The 22178-nt window shown below is 44.2% G+C and overlaps 2 protein-coding genes across 6 annotated transcripts in view; both read right to left on the bottom strand.

The window, feature by feature from the left end:
- The window catches only part of cemip (cell migration inducing hyaluronidase 1), a 268013-nt gene extending 250775 nt beyond the window's left edge, over positions 1-17238 (bottom strand). For both annotated transcript variants that reach the window (XM_068017722.1, XM_068017724.1), the window contains exon 1: positions 16998-17238. The gene's annotated coding sequence lies outside the window, so the exon portion shown is untranslated. The remainder of the gene's footprint in view (positions 1-16997) is intronic.
- The window catches only part of LOC137352386 (inactive cell surface hyaluronidase CEMIP2-like), a 162758-nt gene that overhangs the window by 105790 nt on the left and 34790 nt on the right, over positions 1-22178 (bottom strand). For 3 of the 4 annotated variants that reach the window (XM_068017718.1, XM_068017720.1, XM_068017719.1), the window contains exons 4-10: positions 16332-16472; positions 15474-16032; positions 13458-13627; positions 12004-12192; positions 8816-8985; positions 6132-6341; positions 3094-3299 (exon numbers count right to left, since the gene is read on the bottom strand). In XM_068017718.1, coding sequence (XP_067873819.1) covers positions 3094-3299; positions 6132-6341; positions 8816-8985; positions 12004-12192; positions 13458-13627; positions 15474-16032; positions 16332-16472 — 1645 coding nt within the window. Of the gene's footprint in view, positions 1-3093; positions 3300-6131; positions 6342-8815; positions 8986-12003; positions 12193-13457; positions 13628-15473; positions 16033-16331; positions 16473-16566; positions 16730-17758; positions 17829-22178 lie in introns of those variants that run through there. The other variant, XM_068017721.1, reaches the window with a different exon arrangement.

The raw sequence follows: 22178 nt of genomic DNA, 5'->3' as shown, positions 1-22178 counted from the left end.
ACCTAGCGCCGAGCTCCGAGAATCCGATCTCTAAATCGCATGTGCACCTGCTTCCGCCCCTGGCGGGCTTTATAAATCCAGCCCATTATCACAGAAACTGGACATTCACCACAATAGGTCTACGCTGGCATTTATACTTAACATGAGCCTCTTCCTATCCTAATTATCTTTACTGTTCTTGCCCCCATATCTCTCTATTCTCTCCTCCCTCACAAATGTTTAAGGACTACAGTGTCTGCCTGCATCAGAATCACTCCCAATGCATCATGTGAAGCATTTGGAACCATTTCAAAGTGACAAAATGCAAGTCTTACTGGAGTAACATTGCATTTATAATCTAGGTGATGGAACTGAAGCTAAAGCCATGTTACTAGTTATTTTTATTTAGTTTTTTTATGCAGCAATTAAACTAAAACCCATATCAGCATCATAAATCACTTGTGCAAATAAAAAAAAACACGGATCAAGATGGCCCTGTGTTTTTTTTATATAAAAGCAAAATACTGCGGATGCTGGAAATCTGAAACAAAAACAAGAAATGCTGGAATCACTCAGCAGGTCTGGCAGCATCTGTGGAAAGAGAAGCAGAGTTAACGTTTCGGGTCAGTGACCCTTCTTCGGAGTTCCGAAGAAGGGTCACTGACCCGAAACGTTAACTGTGTTTTTTATTCATTCATAATAAGTAGGCGTCAATGGTAAGGCCAGCAGTTATTACCCATTCATAATTGCCTTTGAAAAAGTGATGCTGAGCTGCCTTTTTGAACCACTGCAGACCATGTGGTGTAAGTGCACCCACAGGACCATTAGGGAGGGAATTCCAGATTTTTGATCCAGCAACAGTGAAGGAACACAATATTGTTCCAAGTCAAGATCATGTGTGACTTGGAGGAAAACTTGCAGGTGCATGTTATTCTCATGCACCTGCTGCCCTTGTTCAAGGTGGTAGATGTCGTAAGTTTGGAAGGTGCTGTCAAAGAAGGCTTGGCGAGTTGCTGCAGTGCATCTTGTATATGGTACACACTGCTGCCACTGTGCACTGGTGGTGGAGGAAGTGAATGTTGAAGGTGGTGGATGTGGCGTCGAACAACCGGGCTGCTTTGTCCTGGATGGTGTCGAGCTTCTTGTGTGTAGTTAGAGCTGCACCCAATCAAGCAAGTGGAGAGTATTCCATCACACTCCTGACTCGTGCCTTGTAGATGGTGGACAGGCTTTGGCGAGTCAGGAGGTGAGTTACTCGCCGCACGGTTCCCACATTACTGTGTGCTCGTGTAGCCACAGTACTTATATGGCTAGTCCAGTTATGTTTATGCTCAATGGTGACCCCCAGGATGTTGATGGTGGAGGTTTCGGAGATGGTAATGCCGTTGAATGTCAAGGGGAGGTGATTAGACTCTCCTTGTGGAAGATGATCATTATATGGCACAAATGTTACTTGGTACTTATCAGCCCAAGTCTGAATGCTGTCCAGCTCTTGTTGCATGCGGGCACAGACTGCTTCAGTATCTGAGGAGTCACGAATGGAATTGAACACTGTGCAATCATTGGCAAACATCCCCACTTCTAACCTTATGATGGAGGGAAGGTCATTGATGAAGCAACTGAAGACTGGCATCTGCAATGCTGAGGACCTCAGGAGGAGGCTGAGACGGATCATCCACTTGGCACTTCTGGCTGAAGATGGTTGCAAATGCTTCAGCCTTGCCGCTTGCACTCACATGCTGGTCTCTGCCATCACTGAGGATGGGGATGTGCATGCAGCCTCCTCCTCCCATCAGTTGTTTAATTGTCCACCACATATCATCACTGATGTGGCAGGACTACAGAGCTCTGATCTGATCCTTTGGTCGGAGGATTACTTAGCTCTGTCTATAGTGTGCTGCTTCAGCATGCGCGTAGATGTGTATTGTAGCTTCATTTTTAGGTATACCTGGTACTGATCCTGGCATGCTATTCTACACTCCCCATTGAACCAGGGTTGGTCCCTTGGCTTGATGGTAATGGTACAGTGGGGAATATGCCGGCCATGAGGTTACAGATTGTAGTGGAATATAATTCAGCTGCTGATGGTCCACAGTGCCTTATGGATGCCCAGTTTTGAGCTGTTAGATCTGTTCTGAATCCATCCCATTTAGCATGGTGGTAGTGCAACACAACAGGATGCAGGGTATCCTCAGTGTGAAGCCAGGACTTTGTTGTCACAAGGACTGCATGGTGGTCACTCCTACCAACACTGTCATAGACTGATGCATCTGTGACATATAGATTGGTAAGGATGTGGTCAAGTAGATTTTTCCTTTGTGCTTGTTCTTTCACCACCCACAGCAAGCCCAGTCTGAGGCCTACCTTCAAGACTCAGCCACCTCGGTCAATAGTGCTGCTACCAAGCCACTCCTGTTGATGGACATTGAAGTCTCCTACCCAGAGGACATTTTATGCCCTTGGAAGAATCTTGAACTTTCTCTATATTTGCACTCAGGCACTTGTGACTGGGTGCAAAGCAATTAAACAGCCTAAAAGATCACGGGATTTTGGGCACAAGTAAGTTTTGTGCACAGGTACCATACACCAAATCTCCTTAATCCTTTATGGCCACCTGACGTGAGTGAATACCCACCCATAAAACTCACCACACCCCAGGTTACAGAGCCTCACAGATAAGTTTTCTGAGTTCAGAGGCTGGATTCAAATTATGACCAGATTTTCAGGCACAGCAGGAGACAGAATTTATTCTGGCACTTTATTGTAATGTCTTTTGAGCATTTTCTTTTTAATTTGTCCGACTGAGACCTGCTCGGTATTTTCAGTTTCTTTTAATGGATTTTTATGACATTATTATAAGTCAGATCAAAAATTGAAAAGCTTCCCAGATTGCAGGTTCCTAAAAATGCCGTGCCTGAGGTGAGTCCATATTTGCCACTTTTCTTGGGTTCTGATCGTTTACACTGATTTACCTGATTTTACTTTCAGGCAAAATCTAATGAGATTGGCAGGAAATTTGGCCATCACTTGTCAATGGCACAACTGCCACATTTTGGCATCCAATCTCTGGGTTACATCCATGGAGGAGACTCCAGGTTGTAGCAATGAACTTACATGCAGTCAGTACTTGGGATGGGAATATAATTTCCATAAACTCGATCACGGATTGAAATGCACATTGTTTCACTGCGGTCAGAAGGGAGGATAGTGCCTGGCTTGGTAAGGAGCCCCAGGTTATGGTACAGTATGTTCCTCTGCTCCACACCATCCTCAAGGAAGAAACAGTGACCCAGCGTATCGTAGCCTATCGTATCTTTTACCTGCCAAATAATAAAGTTAGACTGTAACAAGTAAAGAAAACGCAGGAAATAAATTACGTTCAGGATGCAGTTAGTCATCAGCCTAAGCAAAGCAGTTGCACGTCAGGGTACAGTCAGGCAATAGCTAAATATTTTAACTACCCTGTTTAGAAGGGAGCTCTGAACCTGGCTCAGTATGTTCACCGGCAGAGCAGTCTCCCAAAAGGTAGATGTTTAGATGATGAGTGGGAAAAGGGGAATCCCTGCTCTCTAAAGTTCAAGTTAAGGTTGGGTTACAAATTGTCTGAGGCCCAATAAGACCCTCCTGAGCACTTTGGAAGTGAGATTTGACACCACTCTGGATTGGCACTCAATGTGGCACCAAACATAAGAAGTGTGAGGGCACACAGAGGGGAAACAAATTTGATTTGAGCAGCAGAGTGAAACAGTGCTAGCAAATCAGTAATAAAAACAGAAAGTGCTGGAAATACTCAGCAGGTCTGGCAGCATCTGTGCAGAGAGAAAGAGTTGAAATGTTAACTGTTTCTCTCTCCACAGATTCTGCCAGACCTGCTGAGTATTTCCAGCACTTTGTTTTTATTTCAGATTTCCAGCACCCGCAGTATTTGGCTTTTATTTTAGCAAATCAGTACTGCGCACAATTATATTTTTCAGTGAAATCACTGCAAAAGAAACATTGGGCTGAGTGTAAATTTCAGAGATACAGAACTTGCAGTGAAAATCCATCCTTAGTTGCAGGATTGCACTAGAAAGGGTACAGAGGAGATTTAGGGGGTTATTGCCAGGAATGGAGGATTTTAACTATGAGGAATGATTGAATAGGCTGGAGTTGTTTTCTTTGGAACAGAGGAGACTGAATGAAGATTTAATTATGTAGGGCCTAGATAGAGTGGATAGGAAGGGGCTATTTCACTTAGCAGAGAGACTAGGAGCATAGTGTCACACCAGCCATGCTATGTTGAATGATAATTTTTTAATCCACAGGCTGCAGATCTGAATTTTGTTTTTTAAGAAATTAAAAAGGAACAGATAAAAGGTGGCTTTGCTAGCAGCTTAAGATGGCCACCTAATTTGCAACACTGTATCCTACAGTGTCTGCCCTGTTCCAGCAAGAACGAAGACCTGGGAAATTTAAGGGAACTGCCTGTTCCCATCAGCAAGGCATAAGACTATCACTTGAACAATGGGACCCTGGTTGTGAGAACAAAATCCCCAGACATGAGCTGTTTTATTTGCAAGGAGAAATACACTGCTAACTACCACGCTTGAATCACTGGGTGAGTTTTATGTGACCAGCTCCCCATCTGCGCGTCTTAAGCTGGTGTTTCTCTGCAGCCGGCTGACAAGCATCTGGACTCTGACAAGAGCAGACCCAAGTGGGGGTCCCTGCTTCCTCTCTCTCTCCATTCCAGCTAGCAATCTTCGAACCCTGCCTGCTGACTGTGACCACCTCTGCATAACCCGGCTGCAACCAGAGACCCCTTGAAGGAAATCATCCGTATCACTGTCTCCAAAAGACCTACATAATCAGCCATCTATCTCTTCAAACCGGAAGCCTCAGGACCACTGAGTTCAGCTAGAAGCCAGCCAAATCACCAAACTTCACAGACTGTATACCTTTTTTTTTTTTGTAACTCGACAAATCTACCCTTCCCCACTCTGTAACCTATTTGCGTGAATCTCGAGTGTGAATGTGAGAAAGTTGGAGTGTAGTTTATTATTTTACTTAGATTGATTTAAGTACAATAAAACTAACCTCTTTCTTTGTTAAACTCAAGAAAACCTGTCCGATTGGTTCTTGTTATGATCAGAGCAAGTAAATAATCAAACACTCACTGAATTGGCCAGTACATACACTTTAAAAAGAATTAAACCTTGCTACAGTCAAACAAGGAGAGGGACAAGAGGGGAGCCCTTCAACCGCTCCTCACCGGATTGTAACAATAGACTTAAAGTAATTAGCATAAGGATTGGAGGGGAGTTGAGGAGAAATTTTCTCATTTCTAGGGTGGTGGGAGTCCATATCTCACTGTCTGAAAGGGTGGTAGAGGCAGAAACCCTCTTCACATTTAAAAAATACTTGGATATGCACTTGGAAGTGCCATAACCTACAGGGCTATGGACCAAGAGCTAGAAAGTAGGAACAGGCTGGATGGTTCTTTTCTGGCTGGCATAGACACAATGGCCTGAACGGCCTCCTTCTGTGCTGTAAATTTCTATGATCCTATGAATGTCTTAATTTGACAGTTGCATCGTGACATTTTATTCCACGGATATTTCAGGAGAGAATCATTTATTCTTCAAGCTCTTTATTTAAAAAAAACAAGAGAAAGTAGATGAAATTGTGACCTGCAGCCTTTTGTTAAAACATCAACCACAGAAAATGTTATAAAAATCAAGATTATTTCTTAAACTCTCAAAAAGTTTTTGAGCCAACATTTCTTGTTATGTTTGGAAAGTATCACCACACCATGCAGTACATTGGGTTCTGTGGGACAGTATAGAAGAAAAAGTTCAAACACCAGAAGATTTCATTATAAACTAGACACAGTACAGGAGGTAAAAAAGGTATACAATTTAAACAAACTCAACAGCAAACAGTGTAATTATACTTGCACAGGACTAAGTATAAAGAGCAAGAGAGAGATAGAGAGAGACAGAAGGAGAATTAATTTGAAACTGTGGTCAGCTTTTGCTAGAAGCATGCATGAACAGACATGATAGGAAAAAGTCACGGTCATCCTATTGCTCTGTGTGCTGATGTTCGTATATCAGCCTGCAAGTACGTTATAGCTTCTGTAGAAGATGGGTGCAATGGTCAGACAGACTTACCAGCAGGCCATTCGTTCCATGTATAGCAACGCATCTGGAGAAACAGTGATGAATGGCTACATTGTCCACATAGGTTGGTGGAACGTATCCACCTTTCTGATCCACATCTCCAGCCAGATGGAAGTGTACCGGGTAACTTCCGAGAATCTGCTGGCCCATGTTGGTCACCTCAATACCAGACAAATGAACTGAGGCAAAGTTTCGTAGGATCTACTAAGGCAAGATTTAAGACTTAAATCAGGGTTCTATATGCATTAGCAATTTAGGTCAGAGAAACAAATCCTTAAAGATTCACAGCAGGATTTTCTATTTTTAGTTCTGTCAAGAGCAGAGTATTATGAAAATAATTTATTTTTCAATTTCATGTGGGCCTGTATTTTCCTTGGAGTGGAAACATTCCAGCAAGGAGGACTTCCGCTCGGCCCAAAACATCAGTGCCATTCTGACCCATTTTCCTGGGTCAAGGTTCATCACCCATGCATGCTAGGCTTCTGGCAGGATTCTCTCTACCAATCTCCCAGGGATCTGCCAGTGTCACTGGAGTTCCTAGCAGCAGGGGCACCATAAGCCGCAGCTCCTAAAATCAGCAGGAGCTGTAGCGTTCCTGGCCCCAGTGGAGATCCACATTGGTAAGTGAATGGAGAGGATGCAGAGGGAGGCTCCACTTTTAAGAGCTTCAAGAGTTTTAAAAATAAATACAATTCATATTTCCAAGACTGGAACTGGGTGCAGTACATTGAGTGTCCAATAGGTGCCAGTGTGACGTATGAGTGTCTGCACTTTCATCAATACTGGTCTTCCTGCTTGTTGTTTATTTTCTCATCTCCCACTGTGTGAAACCTGCTCTGTTCTGGACTTAATTCATATGACAGTGAAACTGCCACTGTGACAATCATATTATGTAAAATGCACATTTTGGAATTGCTCACTACTAAGCATCATTTCCAGAATGTAATGTCAGAACTCCATTATTCACAATAAACTCAATCTGCTGAGTGATTCTAAAACATATGAGGGAGTTGAGAAACTACATGGCAAAATAAAGGGTAATGGTGCAAGATGATTTTTCACCTACGGGTGAAAATTTTACACACACGCTAGCCTGCTGCCACTCCTCTGAATGAAGTGGTTTCTGGCAAGGGTTGCAAAGGGAACTCTCAATGTGAAAACAAAGCTACGTAACCCTAAACTATCTACAGGATGCACTGCTTCAAGTTACCAAGGCTTCGTCTCCAACCCATGACTTCCATTACTTAGGAGGACAAGAGCAGCAGGTGCATGGGAAGCCCATCAACTCCAAGTTCCCTTCCAAAATCACACACCATTCCAACTTGGATTTATAATCGCTATTCCTTCATCATTGGGTTAAAATCTCTACATAACAGAAGTGTAGGAGCATCTTCACTATACGTACTGCAGCGTTTCAAGAAGGCAGCTCACCACCATCTTCTCAATGGCAACAGAAAATGGGCAATAAAATGCCAGCCTTCTCAGTGATGATATTATCATGAGAATTAATGAAAAGAACTTCGAAAATACTCAATGATAATGGTGGACAAATACTTAACTAAATAGTTTGAAATTCCTCAATCCACTCTTAATGCCTGTTAAAATAGCGGAGGAAGGTAGTACAAACCAGTTAAGTGTTTGCTTTCTATTATAACAAACAGTAATTCCTAGCAATGAGCTTCGGCTGCAAGGAACACTGGTTTGACATCTCATCACTTACACCATAAATCTTGCCATGAATAAATTACAAAAATAGTTTCTCTGAATTGCCAATAAACTCTGCATAACAGGAATCCTAAACAATAAACCCTTGACATATTACTTGTACTAAGCATTAACAATTAGGATTGATGGTATCACATACTTTCATTCACAATTTAATTTTAAGAATGACACTATTGTAGAGATGAATCCGTCAATAGCAAAGTAGTCACTTGGTAGTACAGAACTTGAGTATTGCTGAAAAAAAGAGACAGGCTGTCGAAGCTTTTCTTCTTGCTCTCATCAGGACATACACAAGAATGCCAAATTTCAAAGGGAGCAACAATTTATACTGCATGGGAAAAGGGTGCTGATTGGTCAAGGCTTTGTAATGGAGAATGCACCAGGGAACTATTGTCCCTCATGCTTTTGTTTACTTCAAAAAAGGCACAAAGCCTGGACATGTTCCCTTTACCGGCAGAGGACAGGTCCCTGTGTATGAATATATGTAGCTTCTAGCAAGCATAAGCGAGCCATATTATGAGCCAGACTGATAATCTTAAAGTGGTTGCTAGTATAATTCTTAGCGCACTTGGGATTGTTCAGCAAGTGCTATCCAATCACATCTAACGTTGGACATTAAGTTCTGAGTTTTGCAAGCACGGGTTTGTTGAGTACTGTCACTACTCTGCCTAGTGAGACAGCCGAAGGGACGTGCTGTTTGATACGATCAGCCAGTCTTTGGGATGTACAGCCTACGTAACTGGCATCACACGGTCACTAAAATTCATATACCATATTACTCATCTGTGTGGCAGGCAGATTGTCTTCAACAACATGTCTCTTTTTCAGCAATACTCAATCACAAAGTGTTGAATTGTGCAATTTATTGACTCTAAATACGTAATATGTATGCATCTACTCAACATAATGTAGAATAAGTGATGTTGTATATGATTTTATGCAACACTTACTCTTATCTGTCCACCAAATGTATCATAGCTGAAAAAGTGGCAGAAGTTTTGTCCATAACAAGAGTCCTCCATTTCTCCTTTAATGAGGATATTTCTACTTAAAAGTCCAACTTCAGCTCTCATATCTATTCCATCTATAACTTCACCCACATGAAGATAACGGGGTTTACCTATATCAACAAATCATGTGTTTTAAATGCCACCCCATTTACTGCAATAGTTTAACACTAGTGTTATTGTTATTATTAAGAAGCCGACATGAAGGGCCCCAATGCATGGTGCAAGGTATCATAAGAGTACAAGAGAAGATAATTCAACAAGTGCAGATCAATGGATTTCAACCTTAGCTTTCAACAGTCTGCAACTTGTAAGAGGAAAACACTGTGGGAAATAACAATTGTACAGTGTCAGGCAAACACCCACCTGCCAAGGATGAGGAAAATTAATTTCGCCACATGAACATTGATTTCAAACTGCTGATGAAGAAAGAACTGGCTTTAAAAAGTTGCAAACTTTGGCTGGAGAGAGATATTAGCATATCCAATGACAGTACTTCAAAGAACAAGGGGCTATTTGCTGCTCCAATCCACAATGGATTTTGATTACCAGACGTTGAAGGTGGCAAGGCTAGCATTCCAGGTTAACTGCTAAGATGGCCGAATACACAAACAGACGTGGGCGGACTGGTTTGATTACATGGCTGACTGATTGTTGGAGTTATTTGAATTTTGAACTTGCCAAAGAGTGTTTGAATCTCAGAAAGCTGTTAGCTCCTGAACTGAAAAGACCTCGCTCTTGTCTGCTCTTATATAGCTCTCACCAGCTTTGGAAACCATTGAAGACATATGAACATCAAGAGAGAAAAGTCTCCTACAGTGAACAAGGTTTAAGAAGAATACTGGGCCCCAATGAAAAGTAAGAGCTGTCTACAATCAAGGACTCTACGGCGAGCTGGAACCACAGAAACTGTAACAAGAAACCCCCTTTAGAGACTGCCTCAAACCTTTACTATATTTATTTTTCTTCTGCTCTTTTCTGTCCCTATTTGCATGTGTGTATTGCATGTACATGCTAGCATGGGTGCGTCTTATATCTGTAGGCGTTAACCGTATTAGAGTTTAAGTTTTAATAAATTTCACTTTCCTTCTTTAAACCTAAGAAGGCCTGTTTGTGCTCATTTCTTTGCCTTATAATTAGAAAGCTGTGAACAAGGATCCACAAAGGGGTAACTCAAAACACAGCGTGTTTAAAAATTAAACCCTGTTACAATAAGACCAGGTGAAGATAGTAAAAGGCCCCTAGACACCTTTCTCACCTGGTCATAACAACAGCTTTAGTCCTGAGTAAGATTCAGTGGAGTAGGTGACTGCAGTTAGACTAAGAGTCTTGATTTTAACACAAGGACATTAAGGGTAAAGGTGTAGATAAGGTAAGGGCATAGATCGGAATGTTGGAAGATTGAGTGTATCAGGAAGAGGAAAAGTATAAGATGACATATTCACAGTTTAGAATGTACACAAGAGGAAAATTCAAAGTGAACAGATGCAGGGACCTGAGCACAAAATCCCAGATTTGCACGTCAGTACAGTACTGAGGGAGTGCTGCACTGTCGGAGGTGCAGTCTTTTGGATGAGACACAAAGCCAGGCCTCTGTCTGTCCTCTGAGGTGTGCGATAAAAGATCCCGTGGCACTATTAGAAGAGCAGGGGAGTTCTCCCAGTGCCCTGGCCAACATTTATCCCTTAACCAACATCTAAAACAGAGTGCTGCCTGAGAGAGTTTTCTAGGAGAAATTGGCTGCCACATTCGTACATTACAACAGTGACTACACTTCTAAAGAACTTCATTGGCTGTAAAGCATTTGGGACATCCTGAGGTGGTGAAAAGTGCTACAGAAATGTAAGTCTTTCTTTCTGCAGCCTTTTGTGGACCAAGGAGCATATTGGAGTCATAATCTCACTGGTATAGAGGCTCAGGGGCCTCCTTGTGCATCGATCCTCTGACACATCCAGACAACTGACTGTTGCAGGAGGCCCACTGCCGAGGGTAGAAGGTGCAAAGAGTTGTGCATCTCCCATGCTTTATAAAAGTGCTTTCTCCTGATGCTCAACTGTGATTTCCCCACTACCTCCATAGAAAAGCACCTCACATGATGATGTTTCAAAGTGTTCCCATTCATTGAAGTCACGAACTCTAGTCTGAGGAAAACCTCAGGAGGGGAGAAAAATGAAATGGCTTCTCCCCACCTCCCCCCCACCCCACCCAGTGTTGAAGGGATCGCAAGAAAACTAAACATGAATAAATAGTCCACTGTTTGCTACACTTCATATTCCAGTCTTTAATAAAAAACTCTACTTAAGTTTAGATTTTCTTGGTAAAGTTAGAAAGGCAAGGAATGGATCATATTTCAGTTTTTTTCTAATTAAAACTTAAATAACATTGTACAATTTAAATCCATATTGCAGAAAAACATTCCAATCTACTGATGCAAAGCATGCCCATCAAAAGTTTTCAAAAGTAGAATTACAGAATGGTTACAGCACAGAAGGAGGCCATTCAGCCCACCATGTCTGTGCCGGCTCTCTGCAGGAGCAACTCAGCTAGTCCCACTCCCCCGCCTTTTCCCCGTAGGCCTGCAAATTATTTCTCTTCTGATAATTGTCCAATTCTGTTTTGAAAGTCATGATTGAATCTGTTTCCACCGCACTCAGGCAGTGCTTTCCAGATCCTAACCACTCGCTGTATATAAACGTTTTTCCTCATGTCACTGTTGCTTCTTTTGCCCATCACCTTAAATCAGTGTCCTCTGGTTCTGGATCCATCTGCCGATAGGAACAGTTTCTCCCTATCTACCTTGTCCACACCCCTCAAGAGTTTGAGCACATCTATTAAATATCCTCTTAATCTTCTTTTCTCCATGGAGAACAGTCCCAGTTTCTCTAATCTATCCTCGTAACTGAAGTTCCCCATCCCTGGAACCATTCTCATGAATTGTTCCTGCACCCTCTAAAATGTCTTCACATCCTTCCTAGAGTGTGGAACCCAGAACTGGACCCAATACTCCAGTTTAGGCTGAAACAGTGTGTTATACAGATTTATCATAACTTCCTTGCTTTTGTACTCTATGCCCCTACTTACAAAGTCTTATAAAAAAAGAAGAAAAAACCAAAAAGTTGTAGATTTCTTACCATCGATTTTAACCTGGTTAACTTTGCATTCAGGGCAGGGAAGAAGATTAAAGTCTTCAGCCTGATACATAGAATAATCAGTGCTAGCAATGACTATTTGGTCACCAGGCGACCAGCTTGTGGCATCGTCCATTAAATTAAGAATTATACCCCTCGACACATCTACACGAAAGCCACAGTGAGGCACACCTGTCAAAACAAAATGTATACAGCATTTTACAAAGAAACACAAGTTAGATTTAGGAGATGTGTGTTGGCAATGATTCCACCATTTAGTGAAAAGAAATTAGCTTCTTCTAGATATCGGACTTCCTTATAGTGTCAGCAAAACCAGTGACTTCTCAATGGTGGAGAATGATGCAGTAGTATGATCAGTTAGTTGTCTTATTCTTGTCTTCTCTTTCGGCCTTCACAGCCTCCACCACTCCCATCTCAGCTGATAATGACACATATGGAATTTACACGGAGCTAACTGGTCTTCCTTGGTCAGGTGTAGTTGGACAGAGAGGCTGGGAGGGTTCCAAGCATTATCATGGATTATGACTGACTCCTGCAGTGGTATTTGGAAGGCTGGTGGGGCATGGGTGACTCTGGTCATCTACAGCCTTGCTTTATTTGACCGAGATGAACTCCATGACTCCATATCTGCTCCATCACTAAGACCACCTACATAACATTCCCAGTCTCAGCTAATCTGGCACTGAAAGCCTCAACCATGCCTTTGTTACCGCTAGATGACTATTCCAATAATCTCCTAACCAGCCTCCCACCTTCCACCCTCCATAAACTTAAGCTCATCCAAACCTCTGCTGCCTATATCCTAATTCACACCAATTTCCGATTGCCCATTACCCCTGAGCACACTGGCCTACATTGGCTTCCAGTCTGCCAAATCCTCAATTTCAAAATTCTCATCCTTGTTTTCAAATCCCTCCATGGCCTCGTCCTTCCCTATCTCTGTAACCTCCTCCAGTCCTACAACCCTGAGATATCTGCACTCCTCCAATTCCGGCCTCTTGCACACCCCTGATTTTCACTGTTCCACTATTGACAACCATGCTTTCAGCTGCCTAGGCCCTAAGCTCTGGAATTTCCTCCCTGAACCTCTCTGCCTTCCAGTCCTTTACCTACCACTCCTCTGTTAAAACTCTCCTTAAAACCTACCTCTGTGACCAAACTTTTGGTTAGTTGTCCCAATGTTCCCTTGTAGTTTAGTGTGAAATGTTGTCTAATAAGACTCCCGTGAAGCACCTTGGGATGTTTTACCAGATCTACATCTTCATCTACATATATATAAAATGTTATTTATTTAATCAAAGAAGGGAGAGAGTGGGCAGCAGGGTGGGGGAATGAGTAAAGACTCAGTCCAATGGGCCTTGACTTGTACCAGATGTCAATGAGTATAAAAAGCCCCAATTTAAATTTTGAAAAGAAAATAGTAGAAGTAGCCTTACCATGCACCCATTCACTGAAGGCAGTAACTGTGAAATGAATCCCATCATATGTCTGAAAGTCTCTTCTTGCTATGGCCATACCAGTTGATCCATTCGGCTTATATAATCGTTTATCTTCCACAACAAATGATTCCCATGCATGAAGAACTCCAACCATAGCCCATGGCTGCCTGGAGTACATCGAAATCCAGATTAACAAAGATTATACTGAATAAGCTTGACATCACAATCAATTGGGGCGGCACAGTGGCGCAGTGGTTAGCACCGCAGCCTCACAGCTCCAGCGACCTGGGTTCAATTCTGGGTACTGCCTGTGTGGAGTTTGCAAGTTCTCCCTGTGTCTGCGTGGGTTTCCTCCGGGTGCTCCGGTTTCCTCCCACAAGCCAAAAGACTTGCAGGTTGATAGGTAAATTGGCCATTATAAATTGCCCCTAGTGTAGGTAGGTGGTAGGGGAATATAGGGACAGGTGGGGATGTGGTAGGAATATGGGATTAGTGTAGGATTAGTATAAAAATGGGTGGTTGATGGTCGGCACAGACTCGGTGGGCCGAAGGGCCTGTTTCAGTGCTGTATCTCTAAACTAATTTGCAATATTTTGTTTATGTGTCTGCCTTTACTTTATACACAATTACAGTACTTGTGAAAGCTATAAAATAGATTTGGAGGACTATTTGTTTCAATTGTTACTTAACCATTCCTTTCAACAAACCTGGCTAGTTGCCCTAGAAAGGACATGAGGAGCTGTCCATGGTGGCTCCTATTGTAATCAGTAAATTATGCCTTTGTAAAATGTATATGCTGTTGGCATTAAACCAGATCTACTAAATGATGGCACTGTAGTCCAGATAACATCAATGCTGTTGGAACCGTGAAAATCCCGTCCCCATTCAGGAGATCGTCATTAAGTACCATGCCAAACGTGATCATACATGTTTTAGCTTGCGTAACAAGAGCGTTCATTTCACTTACAGTTTAATACAACGTAGTTTATACCGATGAAGGATCCACGGTATGAATGAGCGATAGCATGTACAGAGCGACAGATTAACAGAAGCAAAAGCTAATGGACGGATCGGTCAAAACGTTACGAGCCCACGGAGCAGGAAGGCGGTGGAAAACATTACAAAAAGTTCCACACGTTACCCATCGCTCCGGGCTTCACCGGGTTGAAATTCCCATTATACCGTATTTCACCCAGGGCTGGATTCCAATTTTAGACGGGAGAAAAGCATAGGGTGAACGCTGGTGAGTGTAATTCACCCACTGGTGTTGCTTTTCACTGCCTGAAAGGATAAGTGGACATCACTAACCACTGACCTTGGGGTCGATCAGACCTCCTGTCACAAAGTCAGTGAGAGGCTGTGGCATGTGCAGATCTTCAATTTATCCAGTGCTGGTGTTTAAACGGGGGCAATTCTGCGTTTTCTTCTATTCCTCACCGCCTCTGCTGATGGCTCTCCCATGCCTCCCATTTTAACTAACATTGTTCTCGCTGACCGAGTCAAGACCATCTCTCCCTTAACTCTGAAACCAGTCTACCCGAGGGCTTGGGCTGCTTTCAAACAGTGGGGCAAATATGACATTCCCCATCTTGCTGTGACTAAGAGCAGGTGACGAGATGTTAACCGAGGCACACATTGAGTAGAGAATCTGCTGGAGTTTAATCTGCAGAGCTGATTGGAGAGAGTGCAATAAGAGAGAGGGGGGGGGGGGGGGGGGCTTGTTGGACAAATGTCTGAAGGACTCCTGCAGCCTAAGAGATAGATTAAATATCTCCAATATGTGTAGGCAGATAGCGAGAGATCTGTCACCACATTACAGAACAAGAACACTGTATTTTAAGTAGAATCGGCTCCCTAAACTTCTGGAGACTTTTACTCCTTACACTTTGATGAAATTAAAAGCAGCTGGTTTGAAAATATAAATTCATTCGAAAAACAAAACATGAAACAGGAATTCAGCGGTGCAGCTACTGCAACATAATCCATCTACATGATAAAAGGCAGGTGCCTCACCTGTAACCCAGATGCCTGGCTTGGTGGCTCCCCAACAGTTCTCTGATATCATTCCGGGCTGATCTGCTCAAACTCCTGGCCGCCGAATCGCCCACGGCGATGGTCACGATTCGCCCTTTCTCTTGGCTGCGCAGAAATTCCTGCAGCCGCCTGCTCTCGTTCGCCCAGAGATGGGTATCGAAGCGGTCAGCTGCCAACACCTTGGCTGTGCCCTGGTCTATAACCCTAACATTGAGGCCTCTGCTACCCCAGTGTTTGTCAAAGCGGTAAACTCCATACTGCAAACCTCCTGGGTACACAGTCCGAGCTAAGGAGGTCCACGACAACTTTTTCCTGCCATGTAACTCTAAGCTCCCCCCTTTGTCCACTCCAATGAACTTCTGACCAAAATGTTCCACATTTGGTGCATCTGTTGACTTGCCAAAGAGGGTGATGGTGGCGGTAGAATTGTAGGGACACTTTTCTGCCCCAATGTGCAGTCCCCCACCGTTCCTGATCAGAATATAGTGAGTTCTCAGTGTGATGGCAGATGTCGGTGTGTCTGTAAACACGAGTTTGCCTGTGAAATGACACTTAAAACAGTCACTGATGGACAATAATGGCTATTGACAATTTTCAACAGACAAGTCCAATAACTAATTCGTAGTAAGACCCTGAAAGACCAATTTTAGCTTCGGCGCGCGTTAAGCAATACTTTGCCTGCAGCAATGCTACACTTACAGCTTGTAATCCCCGGACCTGTTGTCAGTAAGGAATGTTAAAACATATTTATGGAAATGGATTTTTTTTTTACAAGTAGAAACCATGTCAATTGCGCAGTGATTAACGAGAATGCACAGTTTTCACAGTGAAACTCACCCCCATTCTCTATAATAATGGAATGGACAGAGGCTGAAGACTCCAGTCTCAGGAACATCCCGCGTCCAATTTTAACCTTCTTGTTTTCATCGTGTCCAGGATTCCAGGGTAATAAATATGGAGCCTTATCCGGGCAGCCCGCTGAAAGAGAATACTCATTTCACTATCAAATCTTATTGTACTTTTATATATATATATATCTGTTTCAAATGTTGATAACAAGGAAGTTACACACCTGTTGTATCAAACTTCTCCTCGCTGTATTAGTGTGGTGTACAGGCAGGCTTGGGACCATCCCTGCCGCTGATGCTTTGAGTTAATCCGCGTTGCACGCTGTCAGGGTCTCAGTAATACAGGGCAGGATTGTGATGGATTACAGATAATCCACATTGATTTACCTATAATTTATTATAGAAGGGCCAGGCGGGCGAGTTATCGAGAATCACAATGGAGAAGGCACAGAACTCAAGCTAAAAGCTGGAAATTAGAATCGCTTCACCTGAGACTGCAGTCAGTTCACACACACATACACACCGAGCCTGCACTCCTGGACAGTTCAACACACACTGACCATCACCCCCAACATTACAGAACCCAAACTCCCTGCAACAACAGCATTCCGGGAAAGTTTCCCCATACACTGGGGTTACTCCGAGCTCTGCCCACCTGTTTACAGGAGGAGCCAGGCTGCGCTCCGATGCCCAGCGGCCGAGCCGAGTCTTTCCAGATGCCAGTCGCTTCTGTCCGATTGGGATCCGCCTCGCGTGATGACCCGTCACTCGAGCTGCTAGCACCCGCTGCTGGGGAGTTGTGAATGTCCCGGTGCCGCTGTCCCGGGGTGTGGGTGCCCTGGTGCTGCTGTCCCGGGTGTCGGTGCCCCGGTGCCGCTGCCGTGTGCCGCTCCGGCCTGATACTCCTCTATTTATAGGCGCTCACTGGATGTTTACCTCCAGCCGGCTCCAGCTGAGCGCTCGGCCCCGCCCCCCGGCCGGTGATTGGCTGGAGCCGTGGTTAGTTACAACCGCTGCCGGGAGACCGAGACTGAAGATTCCACAGCCCTAGTGACGCGAGGGGAAGCCCCCACCCCCCCCCCCCACCCCACCCCCCACAACTCACCTCCGGGGATCCCCCTCCTCCCTCTGCCTGGGTACTCCCTCCCCTCACTGCCTGGACTCTCCCTCCCCTCACTCTCCCTGCCCTCACTCTCCGAGGGTCTCCCTCACTCCAGGGGCCTCACTCTCTCCCTCCTCCACTCCCTTCCCTCCCCTGATTCTCACTTCTTCTCCCTCCACTCTCCGGGGGGTTCCACTCCCTCCCTTCCCTCATTCACAGGAGTCTCACTCCCTCCCACTCTCCGAGGGCTTCACTCATTCACTCACTCTGTATTCCCACTCCCTCTCTCTCCCAGGGTCTCACTGCCTCCTCACCTTCTTGAAGCGGAACCCACAGGCCCTCTGGATCGCACCAGTGGCTGTCAGGCTGGCCAGGGACAGTCCACACAGGCTCGGTTGATGAGGGGAGGCGGACGCGCGACTCAACAATCAGGAGGTGTTCCCCGTAGTGACAGCAGCCGCCCAGGCCAATGTGTCAAAGAATCAATCCCACTGCGTCTAAAAACTGGAGCAAATCCCCAAGCATCGGGTCTCTGGGTCACGAGAAATCTACTTAACTCTGATATCTACACATTAATACCTTGACAAACAAAACTCTCAGTCTGCTTGTATATTTTCCCTCTCTCTGCAGCTTGCTGCTGAATGTCTCCTGGGGCTTTGGGACGAGGCATTGGTCCATTTCCAGGAAAACACGGTCAGGAATTCCAAAACAACGCCAGCGACTCCTGCAGAACCTGCCTGGTCGGGGCCAACAACAGCTTCAGAAAGCGCCAATACAACACACCAGCTGGAATCTGACTGGATGGTAACAGAAGGCTGAGGAAACCTGTCCACTCAAATAGTCCACTGAAATCATTCAGGCAAAATCAGAGCCTGCACGCCAGCACCGGACATGCAAAAAAGCCAAAAGTATCAGAGTGCAGGCATTATCTATTTCCCTGTAAGTAACATTGTCAGGTAGAAGAAATTCCCCAGCAATGGACCTTTTTTCAAGCACCTTGTTCCTGTACTGCACCCAGAGCAGTGAAAGCCCAGCAGATATTTTGTGTCCTGATCCCATTCATTCATTCCCACTTTCATTTTACATCATTCCTACTTTGGATTCATTCTTTTATTTTAGGCCTCATTTTATTCCAAAGGCACTGTAGAAACACCAACAGATCTCTCCAGGAAGTAGAGTGGATAAAAACAAACATCATAAGATTGGGTGGGTTTGAAAATATCACGCTTCCCTACATTGTCGGCCACTTCTGGTAAAAGTTTTTGTTGGAACTGAGAACGTGTTTGATTTTGGAGGGTGTGAAACACAAATCGAGGAGTTCAACACGCATTAAATCCACAGATTACACCGATCTCCATAAATGTCGGACCGAATTATAGAAATAACAGCACAAAGTCCTTGTTAGCTCTGCAATTGGCACTGTCTCAATACCCATTCCCCAGATCCTTTCATATTCTTCCTTTTCTAATCCTTATCCGATTCCCTTTCAAGACATGCACACTAAACTGCAGACAAAGCTTATTCCAACACTCAAAAGATCTGTGCCAGAAAGGCGAGATGACAATTTAAGCGCTCACCAGTTAACAGACACGCGCTTGCCAAGAACTTAACATTATAAATGCATATTTAACACAGAAAAACATTCCAGGGCATTTCACCAGCGGGAAAATTCACGATCCAAGCAGCTATTGAGGGAAGAGTTAGGAAAGGTGACCAGAGATGAGGTCAGAGGCAGGTTTCCGAGAGACAGCCTGTTGAGGATGTTGCAGGGCTAGAGGAAGGTAACAGCCATGATGCATGAGTGACTAGCACGGCAGCAGAGCAGTGTGTGTGTGAGGTGACCCTTTTCTGATGGATCATTAAGGCTGTCAATAGATTACCTCAGGGTTACTGAAGAAAACTAATCACAGCAAGTGACCGTTTTAGGGATGGGATGGCCCAATCAAATTAAAAAGATGCCAAAAGCAAGTGCCACCAAAACCGGATGGAGAATTTCGCAATGAAATCAGATGTTATTATTGATGTCTACAAGACACCGTATACCTTGTGCTGACCACCAGTTGCGAAAGGCATCCAGCTCACACTTCAGGGCCACCTGGGCACTGTCAAGACCACAGAAAGGAAGCAGGCAGCCAGGGAACCCATCCTTGCCACCACCTCCCCCACCCCATGGGCCCCACCTGTCCTGGGCCTATGAACTGCTGTTATAGCCAGGCCCAGGAACTGGCCTACAAGAAGATTCTCCAACTTACTCACCCTATGTGTGAGGTCGGAAGTTGGGAGATGAGAAGGTGGTTACTGAGGTTGGGTGGAGTGAGGCCATGGAGAAATCTGTAAATGTGATTGAAGATTCCAGATTAAAGACTAAAGACAGGGATGTGGCAGCGGAGGTCAATGGAACAGGGCTGATAAGCGAGTTGAACCTGTATGGTAGAGCTCTGGATGAGTTGTAATTTATGTGAGGCCAGTGAGGAGAGCATTGGAGAACCCAAGTCTTGAGGTGACAAAGGCATGGCTGATGGTTTCTACAGCATATTGTAGAAATGTAAAGAAGTAGCCTTGGGGATGTGGAGTTGAACAGAACACTGAGCTTGAACTGTGTCAAGTTTAGCTTTTGCAGGTAGCCGAAGTGAGAGCTGAAATCAAGGGCAAGATGCAGAATTTCTGGGAAGAATCAAACATGATGGCTTTAATATAAGACTCAGGGACGGCCATATAAACCATATCAGGTGCCGATAAGATCTTTTGGATTATCTTTTTCATTTATGAAATTTTACATTCTGAAATATTCCCTATAATTGAATATTTCACCAGCTGCCTTGCTTTCTATTGTAATGACAATATGTCACAGTGTGATTCTCGATCAGACTAACAGCTTGAGTCATTACTCTGCGCTCTTAATTTCACTGAACACTTAAGGTATAAAGCTAGATACCAATACGCCAGCCACAAGAGCTAATAATACATTTTTAATAGCACACTGGCTGTGGGGATATTATGTGTATGAGGTTTTACACAGCGTGAAACATTGATAACTCAAAGCATAAATTGGTTCTTACCTGTATTTTTTTAAATTCATTCTCAGGATGTGAGCATCACTGGCAAAGCCAGCATTTATTGCTTGTCCTTATTGATACATATGAGCAGCTTGCATTAGTGTGGGACTGGAGCGATACACAGATAGGCTAGAGTAGGTGAGGATAACAAGTTTCCTTCTCTAAAAGACATTAATGATCCAGTTGGGTTTTTATGACAATCTGACAGCTTCATAGTCACTTTCACAGAAACCAGCTTTTTATTCCCAGACTTAATTCAACTTTGCAAACAGCTATGGTGGAATTTCAACTGAAATGGCTTTGAGAGATTAATCCATGCCTCTGTCTTATTAGCCCAATAACATAACCATTTATACTACCATACAGTCAATTCAAAGCCTTGGAGAAACATTATTTAACACTGGCTTTTTATTTGCCACCTTCAATGTATTTTAACTTGTGGAGCTTCACAGTGATCATAGTACTATTACGTGTTTTGCACGCAGTTCTACCTCAATACCACATCTTGCGACCCCTCTATTGTCTCTAAATTGTCAGACTGCTTGTCTGACATCCAGTACTGGATGAGTAGAAATTTCCTCCAACTAAATATTGGGAAGATCTATGCCATTGAGTGGAATTTTCAACTCTTAGTCCCAGCCGAAACAGTGTGACCTGTAGCAGGTCAGGAACCCATTAGGGTCTGCAGCAGACTATGCCAAGGCTCTTAAACTGAGCCACATAATTAGCATCTCACTTTCGGATTTCCTGACCAATCAAAGACAGTTGACAGGATAACACATCAAATTTGTCAAAGGAAGGATTTTTATTAAATGGGCCCCATCATGGGCCAGAATGGTTCAACTGGGCATGGAGTCCTGAGGCTATATCAACCACAGAAATGAAAGGAGACCTGGGAAGACCAGCCTCTCAAACCAAGCAGGTGTGAATGGAAGTAGCAAGGAAGTCAGCAGCAGGAGTGCGGCCCCTCCAACCTGGACATAGTGCACCAAGAAAATGAAGGACCTCAGGAGGGCAGGAAAGGTGAGTGGTGTAACACTTTCAGGTGCCAAGTCCCACACTCTGACTTCCCCAGAATTCTCCTGCACAACACACCTTGTTGCTACACTCATTCCTCTCTCTCGAGGCACCTCCTCACATCCCCCATCTGAGCAGCCAATACTCACACTCACCCTCATCTTATTGCTTTCTTGCACTCATGCATCACAATCACCATCCATAAATAGCATGCTTCCTTCCTCTCCCATAATCCATTTCTAACACTTATAACTCTTTGCTTTCTCTCCCTTTAGGAGAGAACTTCGGAGAGGGGCGAAGACCCGGGGTGGGGTGGGATTGGCCCTCCAGTGACTGGCACCTTGTTGGCCATTGGCAATGCGTGCCCAGCTGCTCCACTGGGTAGGAGGTCTTGTTCCAGGAGGTTGCAGGTGTCAACAATAACCTGCCATGAAAGCCAGAGCCTCCTGAGGCACTGGTGCTTAGACATGTCGAGAGAACTGATCCTCTGCCTCGCCTCCTTGGAGCTGGATCTCTGTGTTCATCCCATCTGCCCTGTGGAGTGACATGTGGCCATGTAGAAGGTGTTGTTGCTGTTGCTGCTGTTGTTGGTTTTGGTGTTGATGCTTCTCTTTTTCCTGATCAGAGTTGCAAAGTAGAGCTGCATAAGCTGCTCCCATAC

The sequence above is a fragment of the Heterodontus francisci genome, chromosome 38 (assembly GCF_036365525.1).
Source record: "Heterodontus francisci isolate sHetFra1 chromosome 38, sHetFra1.hap1, whole genome shotgun sequence".
NCBI lineage: Eukaryota > Metazoa > Chordata > Chondrichthyes > Heterodontiformes > Heterodontidae > Heterodontus > Heterodontus francisci.
This window is presented reverse-complemented; position numbering and strand designations above follow the sequence as displayed.